This window comes from Hemiscyllium ocellatum, chromosome 3 (assembly GCF_020745735.1).
Source record: "Hemiscyllium ocellatum isolate sHemOce1 chromosome 3, sHemOce1.pat.X.cur, whole genome shotgun sequence".
Classification (NCBI taxonomy): Eukaryota; Metazoa; Chordata; class Chondrichthyes; order Orectolobiformes; family Hemiscylliidae; genus Hemiscyllium; species Hemiscyllium ocellatum.
Window position 1 is genome coordinate 10,433,346 of NC_083403.1, and position 17,542 is coordinate 10,450,887.

At 43.1% G+C, this 17,542-nt stretch overlaps 1 protein-coding gene across 3 annotated transcripts in view; it reads right to left on the minus strand.

Annotated features, from left to right (window-relative positions):
* LOC132830470 (inactive tyrosine-protein kinase 7-like) overlaps positions 1-17,542 on the minus strand; it is a 261,952-nt gene that overhangs the window by 40,801 nt on the left and 203,609 nt on the right. For all 3 annotated transcript variants that reach the window (XM_060848217.1, XM_060848226.1, XM_060848235.1), the window contains 2 exons: positions 15,409-15,536; positions 15,091-15,291 (listed from right to left, as the gene is read on the minus strand). In XM_060848217.1, coding sequence (XP_060704200.1) covers positions 15,091-15,291; positions 15,409-15,536 — 329 coding nt within the window. The remainder of the gene's footprint in view (positions 1-15,090; positions 15,292-15,408; positions 15,537-17,542) is intronic.

The following is a 17,542-nucleotide window of genomic DNA, read 5'->3' on the forward strand; positions in this document are numbered from 1 at the left end:
TAATATCCTGGACAGGGGGGGAGGTTTGCTAGAGTTCTCCGGGAGAGTTTAAACTGGTTTGGCAGTGGGGCGGGAACCGGAAGTATGGATCAAAGGATGGAGTAGCTAGTGAACAGCCAGATACATCGTGCAGATAGTCTGTGAGGAGGGATTATTAATTTATAGGGCAAAGTTGCAGTCAGTGTGATGGGTTGAAGTATGTCTACTTTAATGCAAAAGTGTCCATATTACAGAGGAGGAACTGCTGGATGTCTTGAAATGCAAAAAAGTGGATAAATCCCCAGGACCTGATCAGGTGTACCCTAGAATTCTGAGGGAAACTAGAGAAATAATTACTGGGCCTCTTACCTAGATATTTGCATCATCAACAGTCACAAGTGAGGTACCGGAAGACTGGAAGTTGGCTAATGTGGTGCCACTATTTAAGAAATAAATAAGTAAAGACAAGACAGGGAACTATACACCAGTGAGCCTGACGTCAGTAATGGGCAAGTTGTTGGAGGGAATCCTGAGGGATGGATGTACATGCATTTGGAAGGGCAAGGACCGATTGGGGATAATCAAAATGGCTTTGTGTGCGGGAAATCATGTCTCACGAACTTGATTGAGTTTTTTGAAGAAGTAACAAAGAGGATTGATGAGGGCAGAGCGGTAGATGTGATCTATATGGACTTCAGTAAGGCGTTTGACAAGGTTCCCCATGGGAGACTGGCGAGCAAGGTTAGATCTCATGAAATACAAGGAGAACTAGCCATTTTGATGCAGAACTGGCTTGAAGGTAGAAGACAGAGGGTGGTGGTGGAGGGTTGTTTTTCAGACTGGAGGCCTGTGACCAGTGGAGTGCCACAAGGATCGGTGCTGGGTCCACCACTTTTCATCATTTATATAAATGATTTGGATGTGAGCATAAGAGGTATAGTTAGTAAGTTTGCAGATGACACCAAAATTAGAGGTGTAGTGGGCAGCAAAGAAGGGTACCTCAGATTACAACAGGATCTTGATCAGATGGGCCAACGGGCTGAGGATTGGCAGATGGAGTTTCATTCAGATAAATGCGAGATGCTGCATTTTGGGAAACCAAATCTTAGCAGGATTATACACTTAATGGTAAGGTCCTAGGGAGTGTTGCTGAACAAAGAGCTTGGAATGCCGTTTTGTAGCTCGTTGAGAGTAGAGTCGTAGGTAGATAGATAGATAGTGAAGCCGGCGTTTGGTACGCTTTACTTTATTGGTCAGAGTATTGAGTACAGGAGTTGGAAAATCATGTTGTGGCTGTACAGGACATTTGTTAGGCCACTCCTGGAATACTGCGTGCAATTCTGGTCTCCAAAAAATGTTGTGAAACTTGAAAGGGTTCAGGAAAGATTGACACGGATGTTGCCAGGGTTGGAGGATTTGAGATACAGGGAGGGGTTGAATAGGCTAGGGCTGTTTTCCCTGGAGTGTCGGAGGCTGAGGGGTGACCTGATAGAGGTTCACAAAATCAGGAGGGGCATGCATAGGATAAATAGACAAAGTCTTTTCCCTGTGGTGGGGGCAGTCCAGAACTAGAGGGCAACGGTTTTGGGTAAGAAGGGAAAGATATAAAAGGGATCTAAGGGGCAACTTTTTCAGACAGATGATGGTACATATGTGGAATGGGCTACCAGAGGAAGTGGTGGAGGCTAGTACAATTGCAATATTTTGCAAGGCATCTGGATGGGTAAATGAATAGGAAGGGTTTGCAGGGATTTGGGCCAAGTGCTGGCAGGTGTGACGAGATTGGGTTGGGATATCTGGTCAGCATGGACAAGTTGGACTGAAGGGTCTGTTTCCATGCTATATATCTCTATGACTATGACTTGAAGTATCGGGAATAAGGGTGATGAACTGGCACGGTGGCACAGTGGTTAGCGCTGCAGCCTCACAGCGCCAGAGGCCCGGGTTCAATTCCCACCTCAGGCGACTAACCGTGTGGAGTTTGCACATTCTCCCCATGTCTGCGTGGGTTTCCTCTGGGTGCTCTGGTTTCCTCCCATAGTCCAAAAATGTGCAGGTTAGGTGAATTGGCCATGCTAAATTGCCCGTAGTGTTAGGTGAAGGGGTAAATGTAGGGGAATGGGTCTGGGTGGGTTGCGTTTCGGCGGGTCGGTGTGGACTTGCTGGGCCGAAGGGCCTGTTTCCACACTAAATAATCTAACCTAATCACAAAAAAAATTACAGCATGGATCACTGTTTGGCACTATGATGTTGTGGCCATTAGAGAGACTTGGATATCACAGGGATAGGAATGCTTGTCAGATGTTCCAGGCTTTAGATGTTTCAAAACGAATAGGTGTGTGTGTGTGTGTGTGTGTGTGTGTGTGTGTGTGTGTGTGGTGAAGGGGGTAAAAAAGGTGGGTAAGTGGCTTTGCTAATCAGGGATGGTATCATAGCTACAGAAAGGGAGATCGTCGAGGAGGGTTTGTCGACAGTCAGTGTGGATGCAAGTCAGAAACAGGAAAGGTGCAGTCACTTTATTGGGAGTTTTCTAAAGATCCTCCAGTAGCAAGAGAGACACAGAAGAGCAGATTGGGAGGCAGATTTTGGAAAGTTGTTGAGGTAACAGAGTTGTTGTCATGGGTGACTTTAACTTCCCTAATATTGATTGGAACCTCCTTAGTTCAAATAGTTTGGATGAAGCAGTTTTTGTAAGGTGTGTTCAGGAAGGAATCCTGACTCAATATGTAGAATAGGTCAACCAAAGGGGAAGCCATATGGAGTTGGTGCTTGGCAATGAACCAGGCCAGATGTCAGATCTGTCGATGGGAGAATATTTCTGTGATAGTGATCACAACTCCCAGACCTTTACTATAGCCATGGAGAGGGATAGGGACAGAAGGTATGGGAAAGTATTTAATTGGGGGTAGGGGAATTGCAATGCTAACTGGCGTGAACTGGGGCACCTAAATTGGAAACAGATATTCTCAGGGAAATATGGAAGTTGTTTAGGGAGCACTTGCTGATAGTGCTGGATAGGTTTGTCTCACTGAGGCACAGAAGGAATGGTAGGGTGAAGAAACTTTGGGTGACAAGGGATGTCGAAGATCTAGTCAAGAGGAAGGAGGAAGCTTACTAAAGGTTGAGGAAGCAAGGATCAGACAGGTCTTTAGAGGGTTACAAGGTAGCCAGGAAAGAACTGAAGAATGGTAGAAGGGAGCATGAAAAAGATTTAGTGAATAGGATTAAAGAAAACCCCAAATCATTCTACACTTAGGTGAGGAACAAGAGGATGACCAGAATGAGAGGAGGGCCTATCAGGGACAGTGGAAGGAACTTGCGCCTGGAGTCGGAGAGCTCCTAAATGAATACTTTGCTTCAGTATTCACTAGTGAGTGGTACTTTAATGTTTCTGAGGACAGCATGAAATAGGCTGATATGCTCAAACAGGTTCATGTTAAGAAGGAGGATGTGCTGAAAATTTTGAAAAACAAAGATAGTTATGTCCCCTGGGGTTATACGCAAGGTTGCTATATGAAACGACAGATGATATTGCAGTACCTTTGTGATGATTGTTGTGTCGTCACTGTCCACTAGAGTAGTGCCAGATGATTTGGAGGGGGACAAATTTTATTCCCTTGTTCAAGAATATGAATAACCCTGGGAATTACAGACCAATCTTATGTCTGTGATGGGCAAATTATTGGAGAGGAGTCTAGAGACAGGATTTGTGTTTATTTGGAAAACCATAGTTTGATTAGAGATCGTCAGCATGGCTTTGAGGGGGGCAGGTCACGCCTCACAATCCTTATTGAAATCTTTGAGGATGTGATAAAACACATTGGTGAAGGTGGAGTAGTGGATATGGTATACCACTCTTTTGCCTGTTCATTGCGTTTCTACAAATTATTGCTTCAGTAATTACTTAATTATATTTTAAAAACCATCATTCAAATACCCACATTTTCAGGCAGTGAATTCTGTCTTCTCCCTGCCCTTGTTTTCTCCCACACATGACCATTGGCACTTGTAATTCTTCAGGACACATTATTTGTGCTTGTGGATCCTTCTGTCACTGGAAAAAATTCATTTCTATCTATTGTATCCAGATCCTTTTTTAAGCACCTTTATCAAGCCTCCTTTAAAACATGTGATAGACATACAAGCAAGAGCAGGAGTAGGCCACTCGGCGCCTCAAGCCAATTCCACCATTTAATAAGATCATGGCTGGTAAGATTGTAACCTCAACTTTAACTTCCTACCTCCCTCCTTACTTCCCAAGAATCGTAGATTCTCAATCCTACAGCCCAGAGACAGACTCTTGGGCCCAAAATGGTTCATGCCAGCCGCAATATCCATTCACACAAACTCCATTTCCCTGCACTTGGCCCATATCCTTCTAATCCTTTCTCATCCATGAATTTGTCCAAATACCTATCAAATGTTGTTAACGTACCCGCTTCAACCACTTACGCAGCTCATTTCACATGCCCACCACCCTCTGTATAAAAAAATGTTGCCCCTGAGGTTCCCTTTATTCTTTGACCTCTAATGTTAAACCAATGCCCTCTATTACTCAATTCACCAACCCTGTGAGAAAGACTAAGTGCATTCAATCTATCCATGCCTCTCATGCTCTAATACACTGCTATATGCTTCCACTTCAGTCTCCTACGCTCTAAAAAAATATGTCCTAGCTTGTCCAACCTCTCCCTATAACTCAGACCATTCAGTCCAGGCAACATCCTTGTAAATGTCTCCTGCACTCTTTTCAGTTTGATACCATCCTTCCCACAACAAGGTGATCAAAACAGAACACAATACTCCAAGTGCAACCTCACCAATGTCCTGTATAACATAACTTTCCTCACTGTTAATGATATTTTAGAGTCATCAGCAAACTTACAAATCATGTCTGAACATTCTCATCTAAATCAGTGATATGGATAACAAACAGTAATGGGCTCACCACTGACCCGAGGCACTCTACTAGTCACAGGACTCCAGTCTGACAAGCATCCTTCCACTATTACCTTCTGCTTCCTACCATCAAGCTAATTTTGCATCCAATTTGCCAACTCTCTCTGGATTCCACGCAATCCAACCTTCCAGAGCAGCCTACCATGTGGAACCTTATCAACGGCCTTACTGAAATCCATACTGACTATGTCTATCACCCTGCCCTCATCAACCTTCCTGGTCACTTCATCAAAGAACAAATCTGTGAGGCATGATCTCCCACTCACAAAGCCATGCTAACAACTACTACTCTAAATGTGTTCACCTTGCCTTAAAAATATTTAGGCTACTTCCACCACCTTTTCAGGAACAGAGTTTGAAGACTCATGATCCCAAAGAAAAGAATTCTCCTCAAATGCATCTTAAATGAACAAACTCTTATTTTTAAACTGCAACCCACAGTTCACAGGAACAGCCAGCTTCAGCTTCCCCAATCAGTTCTGATGTGCTTCAGCTATTGAACCACGTGTTCATCTTTTCATGCACCTTCCAGTAAGACTCCGCATTCTTCTGAAGGTGTGGTACCTGGAGTTGGGTTTGACATATCCCCACCAAAAGTTAGTGAGTGTGTTCTGATCAACATTCTATTTCAAAATGAACATTTATAACTAGGTCACTTCCCCTTTGAATGCAGTGTTGGAAATTGGGACACCCTTTAAAACTGAGTTTTTAAGGATTCCATACGTAGTAAATCCCATGTAGCAGGAGATCTCGTGTAACTGTATTACAGTCTTGGTTAATCTTCAAAAAGACTAAACATTTATCAGGTGCTACGTTATTATGAATGCAGTGTTTTGGAAAATAGGTTTTTGTTATAGAAATAGCTGCCCAATGGTCATTAGCCAAAAAGATTCAGACAATGGATTGAAACAGCGTAAGCCATCTGTACCTAGAAGCAGCATGTAACAAGTAGTGCTCAAGTTAGAGGGATGTCCTCACCAGGGAGTCACTTACTCCAGAAGAGAGAAGGACCAAATGAAGGTAAAGAACACCTGGGAAGGAGTTCCCTAACACTCTGGCTAGACAGCAGGATGCAGTTTTCACAACTTCAACAAGGTTAACAAACACATTCCAAAGTTTGTCCTCTGCTATTTGTAAATCGTCCCAAAAGTCATGACTGCATATTTGCTTTGTTTAATTCACTAACATATCATATCCAAACTGCTGCTTCTCAGACCATCAGATATAGAAGTAGAATTAGGCCATTCAACCCATCAAGTCTGCTCTACCATTTGATCATGGCTGATATGTTTCTCCCCGTAACCCTTACCATCTTACTAATCAAGAACCACCTATATAACTGTCTTAAATACACTCAATGGCTTGGCCTCCACTGCCATCAATGGCAATGGGTTCACAGAGTCACCCATCCTTTGGCTGAAGAAATTCCTCATCTCAGTTCTGAGGGGTCATCCCTTCAAACTGAAGCTGTGCCCTGGGTCCTAGTTTCTCTTACTCATGGAAACATCTTCTCCACATCCGCTCTGTCCAGGCTTCTCAGTATCCTGTAAGTTGCAATCAGACTCGATTCACCAACCCCAATCCCTAAACTCCATCGTGTACAGACCAAGTCCTCAACAACTCCTCAAATGACAAGCACTTCATCCCTGGGATCTTGCTTTTAAACCTCCACTGGACCGTCTCCAACGCCAGCATATCTTTCCTTAGATATGGGGATCAAAGGGGATCACGATATCCCAAACATGGTCTGACCAGACCCTGAGACAGCCTCAGCAATCTCAAATCTTATATTCAAGCCCTCTTAAAATGAACATGAGATACCTTTGGCAAATAGAATTAAGGAGAATCCAAAGGGTTTTTACAAATATATTAAGGACAAAAAGGTAACTAGGAAGAGAATAGGGCCCCTCAAAGATCAGCAAGGTGGCCTTTGTGTGGAGCCACAGAAAATGGGGGAAGTACTAAGTGAATATTTTGCATCAGTATTTACTGTGGAAAAGGATATGGAAGATATAGACTGTAGGGAAATAGACGGTGACATCTTGCAAAATGTCCAGATTACAGAGGAGGAAGTCCTGGATGTCTTGAAAGGGTTAAAAGTGGATAAATCCCCAAGACCTGATCAGATGTACCCGAGAACTCTGTGGGAAACTAGAGAAGTGATTGCTGGGCCTCTTGCTGAGATATTTGTATTATTGATAGTCACAGGTGAGGTGCCGGAAGACTGGAGGTTGGCTAACGTGGTGCTACTGTTTATGAAGGGTAGTAAAGACAAGCCAGGGAACTATAGACCAGTGAGCCTGACCTCAGTGGTGGGCAAGTTGTTGGAGGGAATCCTGAGGGATAGGATGTACATGTATTTGGAAAGGCAAGGACTGATTAGGGGTAGTCAACATGGTTTTGTGTGTGGGAAATCATGTCTCACAAACTTGGGTGAGTTTTTTTAAGTAACAAAAAAGGATTGATGAGGGCACAGCAGTAGATGTGATCTATATGGACTCCAGTAAGATGTTTGACAAGGTTCCCCATGGGAGGCTGATTATCAAGGTTAGATTTCATGGAATACAGGGAGAACTAGACTTTTGGATACAGAACTGGTTCAAAGGTAGAAGACAGAGAAAAGGTGGTGGAGGGTTGCTTTTCCAGACTGGAGGCCTGTGACCAGTGGAGTACCACAAGGATCGGTGCTGGCCCCTCTACTTTTTGTCATTTACATAAATGATTTGGATGCAAGCATAAGAGGTACAGTTAGTAAGTTTGCAGATGACTCCAAAATTGGAGGTGCAGTGGACAGTGATGAGGGTTACCTCAGATTACAACAGGATCTTGACCAGATGGGTCAATGGGCTGAGAAGTGGCAGATGGAGTTTAATTCAGATAAATGCGAGGTGCTGTATTTTGGGAAAGCAAATCTTAGCAGGATCTATACACTTAATGGTAAGGTCCTAGGGAATGTTGCTGAACAAAGAGACCTTGGAGTGCAGGTTCATAGCTCCTTGAAAGTGGAGTTGCAGTTAGATAGGGCAGTGAAGGCGGCATTTGGTATGCTTTCCTTTATCGGTCAGAGTATTGAGTACAGGAGTTGGGAGGTCATGTTACGGCTGTACAGGACATTGGTTAGGCAGTGTTGGAATATTGCGTGCAATTCTGGTCTCCTTCCTATCGGAAAGATGTTGTGAAACTTGAAAGGGTTCAGAAAAGATTTACAAGGATCTTGCCAGGGTTGGAGGATCTGAGCTACAGGGAGAGGCTGAACAGGCTGGGGCTGTTTTCCCTGGAGCGTCGGAGGCTATGGGGTGACCTTACAAAGGTTTACAACAATATGAGGGGCATGGATAGGATAAATAGACACAGTCTTTTCCCTGGGGATGGGGAGTCCAGAACTAGAGGGCATAGGTTTAGGGTGAGATGGGAAAGATATAAAAGAGACCTAAGGGGCAATTTTTTCACAAAAAGGGTGGTACATGTATGGAGTGAGCTGCCAGAGGATGTGGTGGAGGCTGGTACAATTGCAACATCTAAGTGGCATTTGGATGGGTATATGAATAGGAAGGGTTTGAAGGGATATGGGCTGGGTGCTGGCAGGTGGGACTAGATTGGGTTGGGATATCTGGTCGGCATGGATGGGTTGGACCAAAGGGTCTGTTTCCATGTTGTACATCTCTATGACTCTATTACGTCCAGATAATTGATTAATCGGTTAATCGATTCAATGCCTTTCCTCTGGGGCTGGGAGTTTTCTATTAGGTCTGTTCCCTGTTCAGACTAGGCAGCAGCACACTGTGTGCGAGCCCCCGTTCCCAACACCAGCCCCCCCGCCCGCCCCTCCAACCAACACCACCCCCGCCCGACCCAGTCCAACACTGCCCCCACCCACCTCCAACCTCGTGCCCCCAAACCCCGTCCAACCCTTCGCCCTGCCCGCGTCCGCCCCCGACCGCGGCCAACACTGTCCCCACCAAACATGTCCAACACCGCCACCCCACCCACCGTCCAACACTGTCCCCGTCCCCAACCCTGCACCCAAACCCCATCCAACACCGCCCTCCCAAACTCATCCAACTCTACACCCCCATCAGTCCAGGATTGTTCTCGGCAGCACTTTTAATCACTGTAAACAAAAGACGTGATCAGCATTGGACACACGTCTTTGATGTAATATTTCTGTCGGGACCTCGAGATCTCCTTCGGATAATCCAATTTTCGGATAATTAGTATTCGAATAATTGAAGTTCCTCTGTACTGTGTGCATTTGAGTACAACACCCTCAGTCCTGCAATGATTGTTCCCTTTCTCATATGTCTGCCAGACCCTGACCACACGACATCTGGAGGAAGAGTGCCTCATCTTCCACCTAGGAACCCTCCAACCACGCAGGATGAATGTAGATTTCTCCAGCTTCCTCATTTCCCCTCCCCCCACCTTATCTCAGTTCCAAGCCCCAGATTCAGCACCGCCCTCTTGACCTGCAATCTTCTTCCCGACCTCTCCGGCCTATCAGCCTCACCCTCACCTCCTTCCACCTATCGTATTCCCAGTGCCCCTCCCCCAAATTTCCCCCCTCCACCTTTTATCTCAGCCCGCTCGGCCCACCAGCCTCATTCCTGAAGAAGGGCTTATGCCCGAAACATTGATTCTCCTGCTCCTCGATGCTGCCTGGCCTACTGCACTTTTCCAGCACCACATTTTTCAACTCTGGTCTCTAGCATTTGCAGTCCTCACTTTCTCCTAGGAAATATATCACCATTCCTTCAGTGTTGCTGGGTTAACATCCTGGAATTCACTCCCTAACGACACTGTGGGTCAACCCACAGCAGATGGACTGCAACGGTTCAAGAGGTCAGCTCACCACCATCTTCTCAGGAGCAACTAGCTAAAGGTAATAAATGTTGGCCAGCTAGCAACACCCACATTCCACAAATTAATTTTTAAAATTCACAAATGGTACTGAATGTTACCAAGATTCAGCAAACATCCTTACTTTGATCTTACCTTATAGTCAAAGATAGGATAATTGAACATCTTGAAATTTTTCAGTTAATCAGGGAGAGCAAACATGGATTCAAGACAAATACATCATCCGTAACAAACTTTATTAAATTTGTGAAGTCATGAATAAGGTAGTGGACAGGGGAATGTCTGTGGGTGTTGTTTATACGGATTTCCAAAAAGGCATATGATAAAGACCCACATAAGAGACTGACAACTAAGGTAATAGGCCACTGAATTGAGGACAAATTGCAGACATGACTGGGAAGTTGCTTGAGTGGAAGGTAACAGAATGTAGGCATAATACATAGGTACTCACATTTGCAGGTAGTGACTCGTGTTGTCCCACAAGGATGTGTTCGGGCGTCAGTTGTTCACATTATTTATTAATGATTTGGATTACGGCATAAAACGTTTTGTGACCATTTAGACACTGTAGATGATTAGATCAAATTACAAAGGGATATTGATTGACTAGGTAAATGGGGCAAAACTGCAGCAGATGCATTCCAATGTAAGTGTTAGGTTATCTATTTTGGACTGATAAAGGATAGATTCGGGTGCTTTCTAGATGGTAAGAAGTGAAATACTGTGGATGTCCGAATGGTCTTGGGGCTTCAGGTGCATTGATCTTTAAAATGTCACAAACAGATGTAGGAAATAAGGAAGGAAGCTAATGGAATGCTGAGCCTCTAGATTTAGAGGACTGGAATATAAGGATACAGAGGAGAAAATGAGGACTGCAGATCAGAGCTGAAAATGTGTTGCTGGAAAAGCGCAGCAGGTCAGGCAGCATCCAAAGAGCAAGAGAATCAACGTTTCAGGCATGAGCCCTTCTTCAGATTCAGCTGCCTGACCTGCTGCGCTTTTCCAGCAACACATTTTCAGCTATAAGGATACAGAAGTTATTCTACAGCTATACAAAACCTTGGTTAAACTCCACTTGGAATGCTGATAGCGGATCTGGGCACCTCACCTTAGAAAAGACATACTGGCCTTAGACAGAGTACATTGTAGGTTTACAAGAGCAATACTTAGACGTCAGGGATTAAGTTAAGATAAGAGATTATACGACTTAGATCTGTTTTTTCTAGAACTTGAAAAGTTATAGTGTGGTCTGACTGGAGTCTTCAAAATATTAGCAGGAAAAGACAGGGTAGATAAACTATTTCCTGTGCTTGGGAATTCTAGATCTGGGGGCATAGTTTAAAAATTAGGGCTAGACCATTCAGGAAAGACACAGGAAGCATTTCTACATAATGGCTGGAGGAGGTTTGAAACTCTTTCACAAATGACAGTTGATGCTAGACTTTTTGTTGATTTTAAAATGTGAGAGATACATTCTTGTTAAGCAAAAGTATTAAGAGAAATGGCCTCAAGGCAGGTATATGGACTTAGGCCACAGATTAGTCATGATCTCATTGAATGGTTAAACAGGCTTGGGAAGCTGGATGGCTTCCTGCTGGAACTCCTGTTCCTATTCTGATATCAAGGGTTGTCACGCTTATCTCATCTCTGGTATTAAGCTCTTTTGTCCATATTTGAACAATGACTGTAAACAGGCAATAGATAATAGGTGCAGGAGTAGACCATTCAGCCCTTCGAGCCAGCACCACCATTCATTTTGATCATGGCTGATCATCCACAATCAATATCCTGTTCCTGCCTTATCCCCATAACCCTTGATTCAACTACCTCGAAAAGCTTTATCCATCTCTTTCTTGAAAGTATCCAGAGACTTGGCCTCTAGTGTCTTCTGGGGCAGAGCATTCCATATATCCATCACACTCTGGGTGAAGAAGTTTCTTCTCAACTCTGTTCTAAATGGCCTACTCCTTATTTTTAAACTGTGTCCCCTGGTTCTGGACTCACCCATTAGCGGAAACATGCTTCCTGCCTCCAGAGTGTCCAATCCTTTAATAATCTTCTATGTCTCAACCTTCTAAACTCAAGTGTATACAAGCCCAGTTGCCCAATCTATCAACAATAGTCCCGCCATTCCGGGAATTGACCTTGTGAACCTACGCTGCACTCCCTCAATAGCCAGAATGTCCTTCCTCAAATTTGGAGACCAAAACTGCACACAGTACTCCAAGTGCAGTCTCACCAGGGCCCTGTACAGCCGCAGAAGGACCTCTTGGTCCTATACTCAATTCCTCTTGTTATGAAGGCCAGCATGCTATTAGCTTTCCTCACTGCCTGCTGAATAATGCTTTATCCACATTAAACTGCATGTGTCAAGCATCCATCCACTCATCTAGCCTGTCCAAGTCACCCTGTATTCTCATAACATCCTCCTGACATTTCAGCTACCCAGTTTTGTGTCATCAGCAAATTTGCTAATATTACTTTTCATGCCTTCATCTGTATCATTAATGTACATTGTAAACAGCTGCAGTCCCAGCACCAAACCTTGTGGTACCCCACTCGTCACCGCCTGCCATTCCGAAAGGGACTCGTTGATCACTACTCTTTGCTTCCTGTCAGTCAGCCAATTTTCAATCCAAGTCAGTATTTTGCCCCCAATGCCATGTGCCCTAATTTTGCTCACTATTCTCTTACGTGGGATGTTATCAAAGGCTTTCCACTACATCCACCAGCACTCCCTTGTTTATCTTCATAGTTACATCCTCAAAAAATTCCAGAAGATTAGTGAAGCACGATTTCCCCTTCGTAAATCCATGCTGACTCTGACCTATCCTGTTACTGCTATCTAAATGAGTTGTAATTTCATCTTTTATAATGGACTCCAGCATCTTTCCCACCACTGACGTCAGGCTAACCAGTCTATAATTCCCTGTTTTCTCTCTCCCTCCCTTCTTGAAAAGTGGGACATCAGCCACCCTCCAATCTGTAGAAACCAATCCTTAACCTGTAGAACATTGGAAAATGATTACCAATGCATTCACGATTTCTACAGCCACCTCCTTAAGTACCCTGGGATGCAGGCCATCAGGTCCCAAGGACCTATCAGCCTTCAGACCTAATAATCTATTCAAAATCATTTCCTGTCTAATATAAATTCCCTTCAGTTCATCCATTACCCCAGGTCATTCAGCCACTATTACATCTGGGAGATTGCTTGCGTCTTCCCCAGTGAAGTCAGATCCAAAGTACCTATTCAACTCTTCTGCCATTTCCTTGTTCCCCCTAATAAATTTACCCATTTGTCTTCAAGGGCCCAACTTTAGTCTTAACTTTTTTTTTCTTTCCACATACCTAAAAAAGCTTTTATTACCTCCTCTACATTTTTGGCCAGTTTGCCTTCATTCCTCATTTTTTCTCCACGCATTGCCTTTTTAGTTATCCTCTGTTGCTCTTTAAAAGTTTCCCAGTCCTCCGGATTCCCACTCATCTTTGCTATGTTATACTTCTCTTTTATCTTTATACAGTCCTTAACTTCCCTCGTCAGCCAAGGCTGGCCCTGCCTCCCCTTAGGATCTTTCTTCCTCTTTGGAATGAACTGATCCTGCACCTTCTGGTTAGCATCTGAGCTGTAGTGATGGAACTCAAATTTGGCCGAAGTGAGCAGATTATTCGGAACGTAAGAACAGCATTAGACCATTCAGCCAGATGAGCCTACCTCACCATTGAAAATGTGCACATTCTCCCAGTGTCTGCGTGGGTTTCCTCCCAAAGTCCAAAGGTTAGGTGAATTCGCCATGCTAAATTGCCCATAGTGTTCAGGGATGTGTAGATTAGGTGCATTATAGGAAATGTAGAGTAATATGGTAGGGGAATGGGTCTGGATGAGATACTCTGAGGGTCGCTGTGGACTTGTTAGACCAAATGGCCTGTTTCCACACTGTAGGGATTCTATGATAATCATGGCTGATCGACTATTTCATTGCCTACAATCAAAGCTGAGATTTTAGACTCTCAAGAAGAACCTCTAACATTTGTTAGATTAGCCTGCTGACAAAGACAGATTATCAAGAGCAACATCAGGAGCTCCTCATTTCACCCATCAATCTGACAAAGGCATTTGACTCAGTAAATTGTGAAACTCTGGATTTTCTTAGGCACAGCCTTCTACAACCAATAGCAGTCAGTGCTTTAATAACAGAGATCTCTGAAGACTGAAAGAAGCACATTAGTGTATAGAACAGTTACTTCTGTTCTGCAATGAGACCTGAGCTGTCTAGCAGCAACACGAGGTCACGAGAGAAATTCCAACAGCAATGCCTCTGCTGCAATCTTTGGATTCAGCAGAAAAATTATCACATGCTAGCATCCTCCTGCAAAATTGTTAGCACATCCATATGGCTGAAAAGCCTCTCTCCAGCCAAGTCTTGCTACTCAATTCTCAAAAGATCAGCATTCTAGGGGAGAACAAGGAAAGTGCTATCCTTGAAGCATGGCAAGTTTGCTATTAATGAATAGGAAGAGCTTACTACCAATTGTTCAAAATGGTGAACTTCTGTCCACCAAGATGCATCATGGTTTGAATCCAAATGCCTTAATGATAAGGTAGAGCAGCAGCAAAAACGAAATGGAATTATTTCCTGCACTCCAGATCCCACTACTTGGTGGGACACACTGCCCCCATGTGCACAAAGTTCTATAGGTCTATATCAGTCTATTCAATTATGGCAGAAACTCATGACCATGAGCAGACGGCAGCACGGTGACTCAGTTGTTAGCAGTGCTGCCTCATAATGGGTTTGATTCTAGCCTCAAACAACTGTCTGTGCAAACTCTACACATTCTCCCCATGTCTGCACAGGTTTAACCAGGTGCTCCGGATTCCTCCCAAAGTCCACAGATGTGCAGGCTGGGTGGATTAGTCTTGCTAAATGCTGTGTTACAGGTATAAGAGAAGGGATAGGGTCTGGTTGGGATGCCCTTCGGTGGCCTGCTTCCACACTGTAGGGATTCTATCATCATCCTCAAATTAAGGCTTAATCAATGACAAATTATTTTATTTCCCATACACAAATTTTTCCCTTTTTATTTCCTATTCAGTTTTCTTTTATATTATTTAAATTGAGCTTTCTTCTTTACTCTGACACTGACATTTGCCAAATCTTGCTTGGGAAGAACAAGGAGGAAAAAAAGAATGGGAATCCTGGTATTAGAACTTCACTACCATGCTTCAAGATGGCATCTTCAAAATAAACCGACCCTCCAATTAAAATATACTCATCTTCACATGAACCTTACCATTCAGAACCTCCATTTCAGGTTCTTCTCCCTCTGGACACTTGTGCAACCTCTTTGCTTTTCGTCTTTTTTTGCAAAAGAACATGAGACCTAACACAATAATAATGTAAGCTACTGCAGCTCCAACAGATAGTCCAATAGTCTGGATCATTTTGTATGGAGTGTGCTGGTTTTCACTTCCATCGAGAATGGCTGGCTTGTCTGCAGGAACATGAGAAAAACAAAGATAATTTGAGATTGGATTGGAACTCACAAAAACAATGTAAAAAAGTATAAAATGATGAGAATAACAGTAGGAAAACAGTAACCATTACTCACCAACAACATAGAGGAAAGCATCTCTGTGCTGGATGCTGCAATTGTTGCCAGCAATGCAGGTGTATTTCCCACTATCCTCTGCACTGACATCATAGATTACCAAGGACCCATTTGCCACTTTCTGTATCCTGTGGTAAAGTCACACAGTCATAGAGTCATAGAGATGTACAGCACGGAAACAGACCCTTCGGTCCAACTAGTCCATGCCGACTAGATATTCCAAACCAATCTAGTCCCATCTGCCAGCACACGGCCCATATCTCTCCAAACTCTTGTTATTCATATATCCATCCAGATGCCTTTTAAACATTGTATTGTACCAGCCTTCACCACTTCCTCTGGCAGCTCATTCGATACATGCACCATGCTCTGCGTGAAAACATTGCCCCTTTGGTCTCTTTTATATCTTTCCCCTCACACCCTAAACCTTGGTTATGCACCCTATCCATGCCCCTCATGATTTTATAAACTTCTTTAAGGTCACCCCTCAGCCTCCAACACTCCAGGGAAAACAGCCCCAGTCTATTCAACCTCTCCTTATAGCTCAAATCCTCCAACCCTGGCAACATCCTTGTAAATCTTTTCTGAACCCTTTCAAGTATCACAACATCTTTCCAACAGGAAGGAGACCAAATTGCATACAATATTCCAAAAGTGGCCTAATCAATGTATTCATAAACAAACCAGAAGGGAAAATACATCAAGCCTGCTAAGCTAAAAGGAGTAATGTGACATTAATCTTCAGGTATATTTTGAAAATCAAATTGGCAGAGCTAGTTATGAGGAAGAATTTTAGAGAATATTAGGAACAATTTCCTGGAACAATATGTTGTGGATCCAATCAGGCTATTTTTGATTTAGTAGTGTGTAACGAGACAAGTTTAATAAGTGATCTGAGTTTTTAAAAAAACTTCCAAGGAAACACTGACCAAATTTGGTAGAATTTAGCATTCCGTTTGAGGGGGAGAAACTTGGATTGGAAACGACTGTAATTATCGTTATATATTTAAATTTAACACAAAGAAGTGAGGGCAGAGTTGGCTGGAGTGGACAGGGAAAGGATTTTAGCAGAAATGACAGTTGATGGACAAAGGCCATCAGAAAATAGGTTATGACTCATAGCAAAGACATAATTAGTAGGAAAGTGATTTCTGGGAAGGAGTGAACTGATCACGGTTAATCAAGGAAGATAAAGACTATATTAATTTGAAAGAAGAAAAATATTGGTGGTGAAAGAATGGCAAAGATTGGTGGTAAACCAGAGGATTGGGAAAACTTCTAAAGCCAACAAAAGATTACAAGAAAAAAAATAAACTATGACAGTAAACTAGCAAGTAATATCAAGACAACAAGCAAGAGTTTATTTAAATATGTTAAAAAAAGAAAGAGAAGTCAATATGAAAATAAGCCCCTTAGATTATGATACGGGGGAAATAATAACATGGAACCAAGAAATAGATGACAAGTTGAATAAATGTATTAGTCTTTATGATTGAAGACAACAATAACATTCCAAAAATAACAAATTAAGGGGCACAAAGGTAGGGCAAGAATAAAAATAATCATCACTAGAGAAAAAGTACAAGAGAAAGTAAAAGTGGTTAAAGGGTTAATATGGGAAAGTGAGAGGATGTATACATTGGTAGGAATAGAAAACCTGAATATTATTTAATGGAGACAGACTATAAGAAAATGCAGCACATGGATTTATGGACCCTTGTGCGTGAATCACAAACATCTAGCAACCAAGTCCAGTAGCTAATAGGAAAGACAAATGGAATGCTGACCTTTATTTCAAACGGGATGGAGTACAAAATAGGGACATTTTGCTGACATTGTCAGACCACATCTCAAATACCGTGAACAGTTTTGGTCCTGTTAGCGAAGATATATATTAGACATTTCAGACAATTCAGAGACAGTTCACTAGGTTGATCCCAGGTATAAGGACTTTCTTATAAGGAAAGGTCAGATTGATTGGACCTGTACTCATTGAAATTTAGAAGGAACAGAGATGACCTTTCGGAAACATACAAGATTCTTAGGGGACTTGACGGGAGAGAGCACACGAGAGAGCATGCAGACATGAAGGTTTATGCGAATAAGGCAGGAAAGTGGAGTTGAGGACAATCAG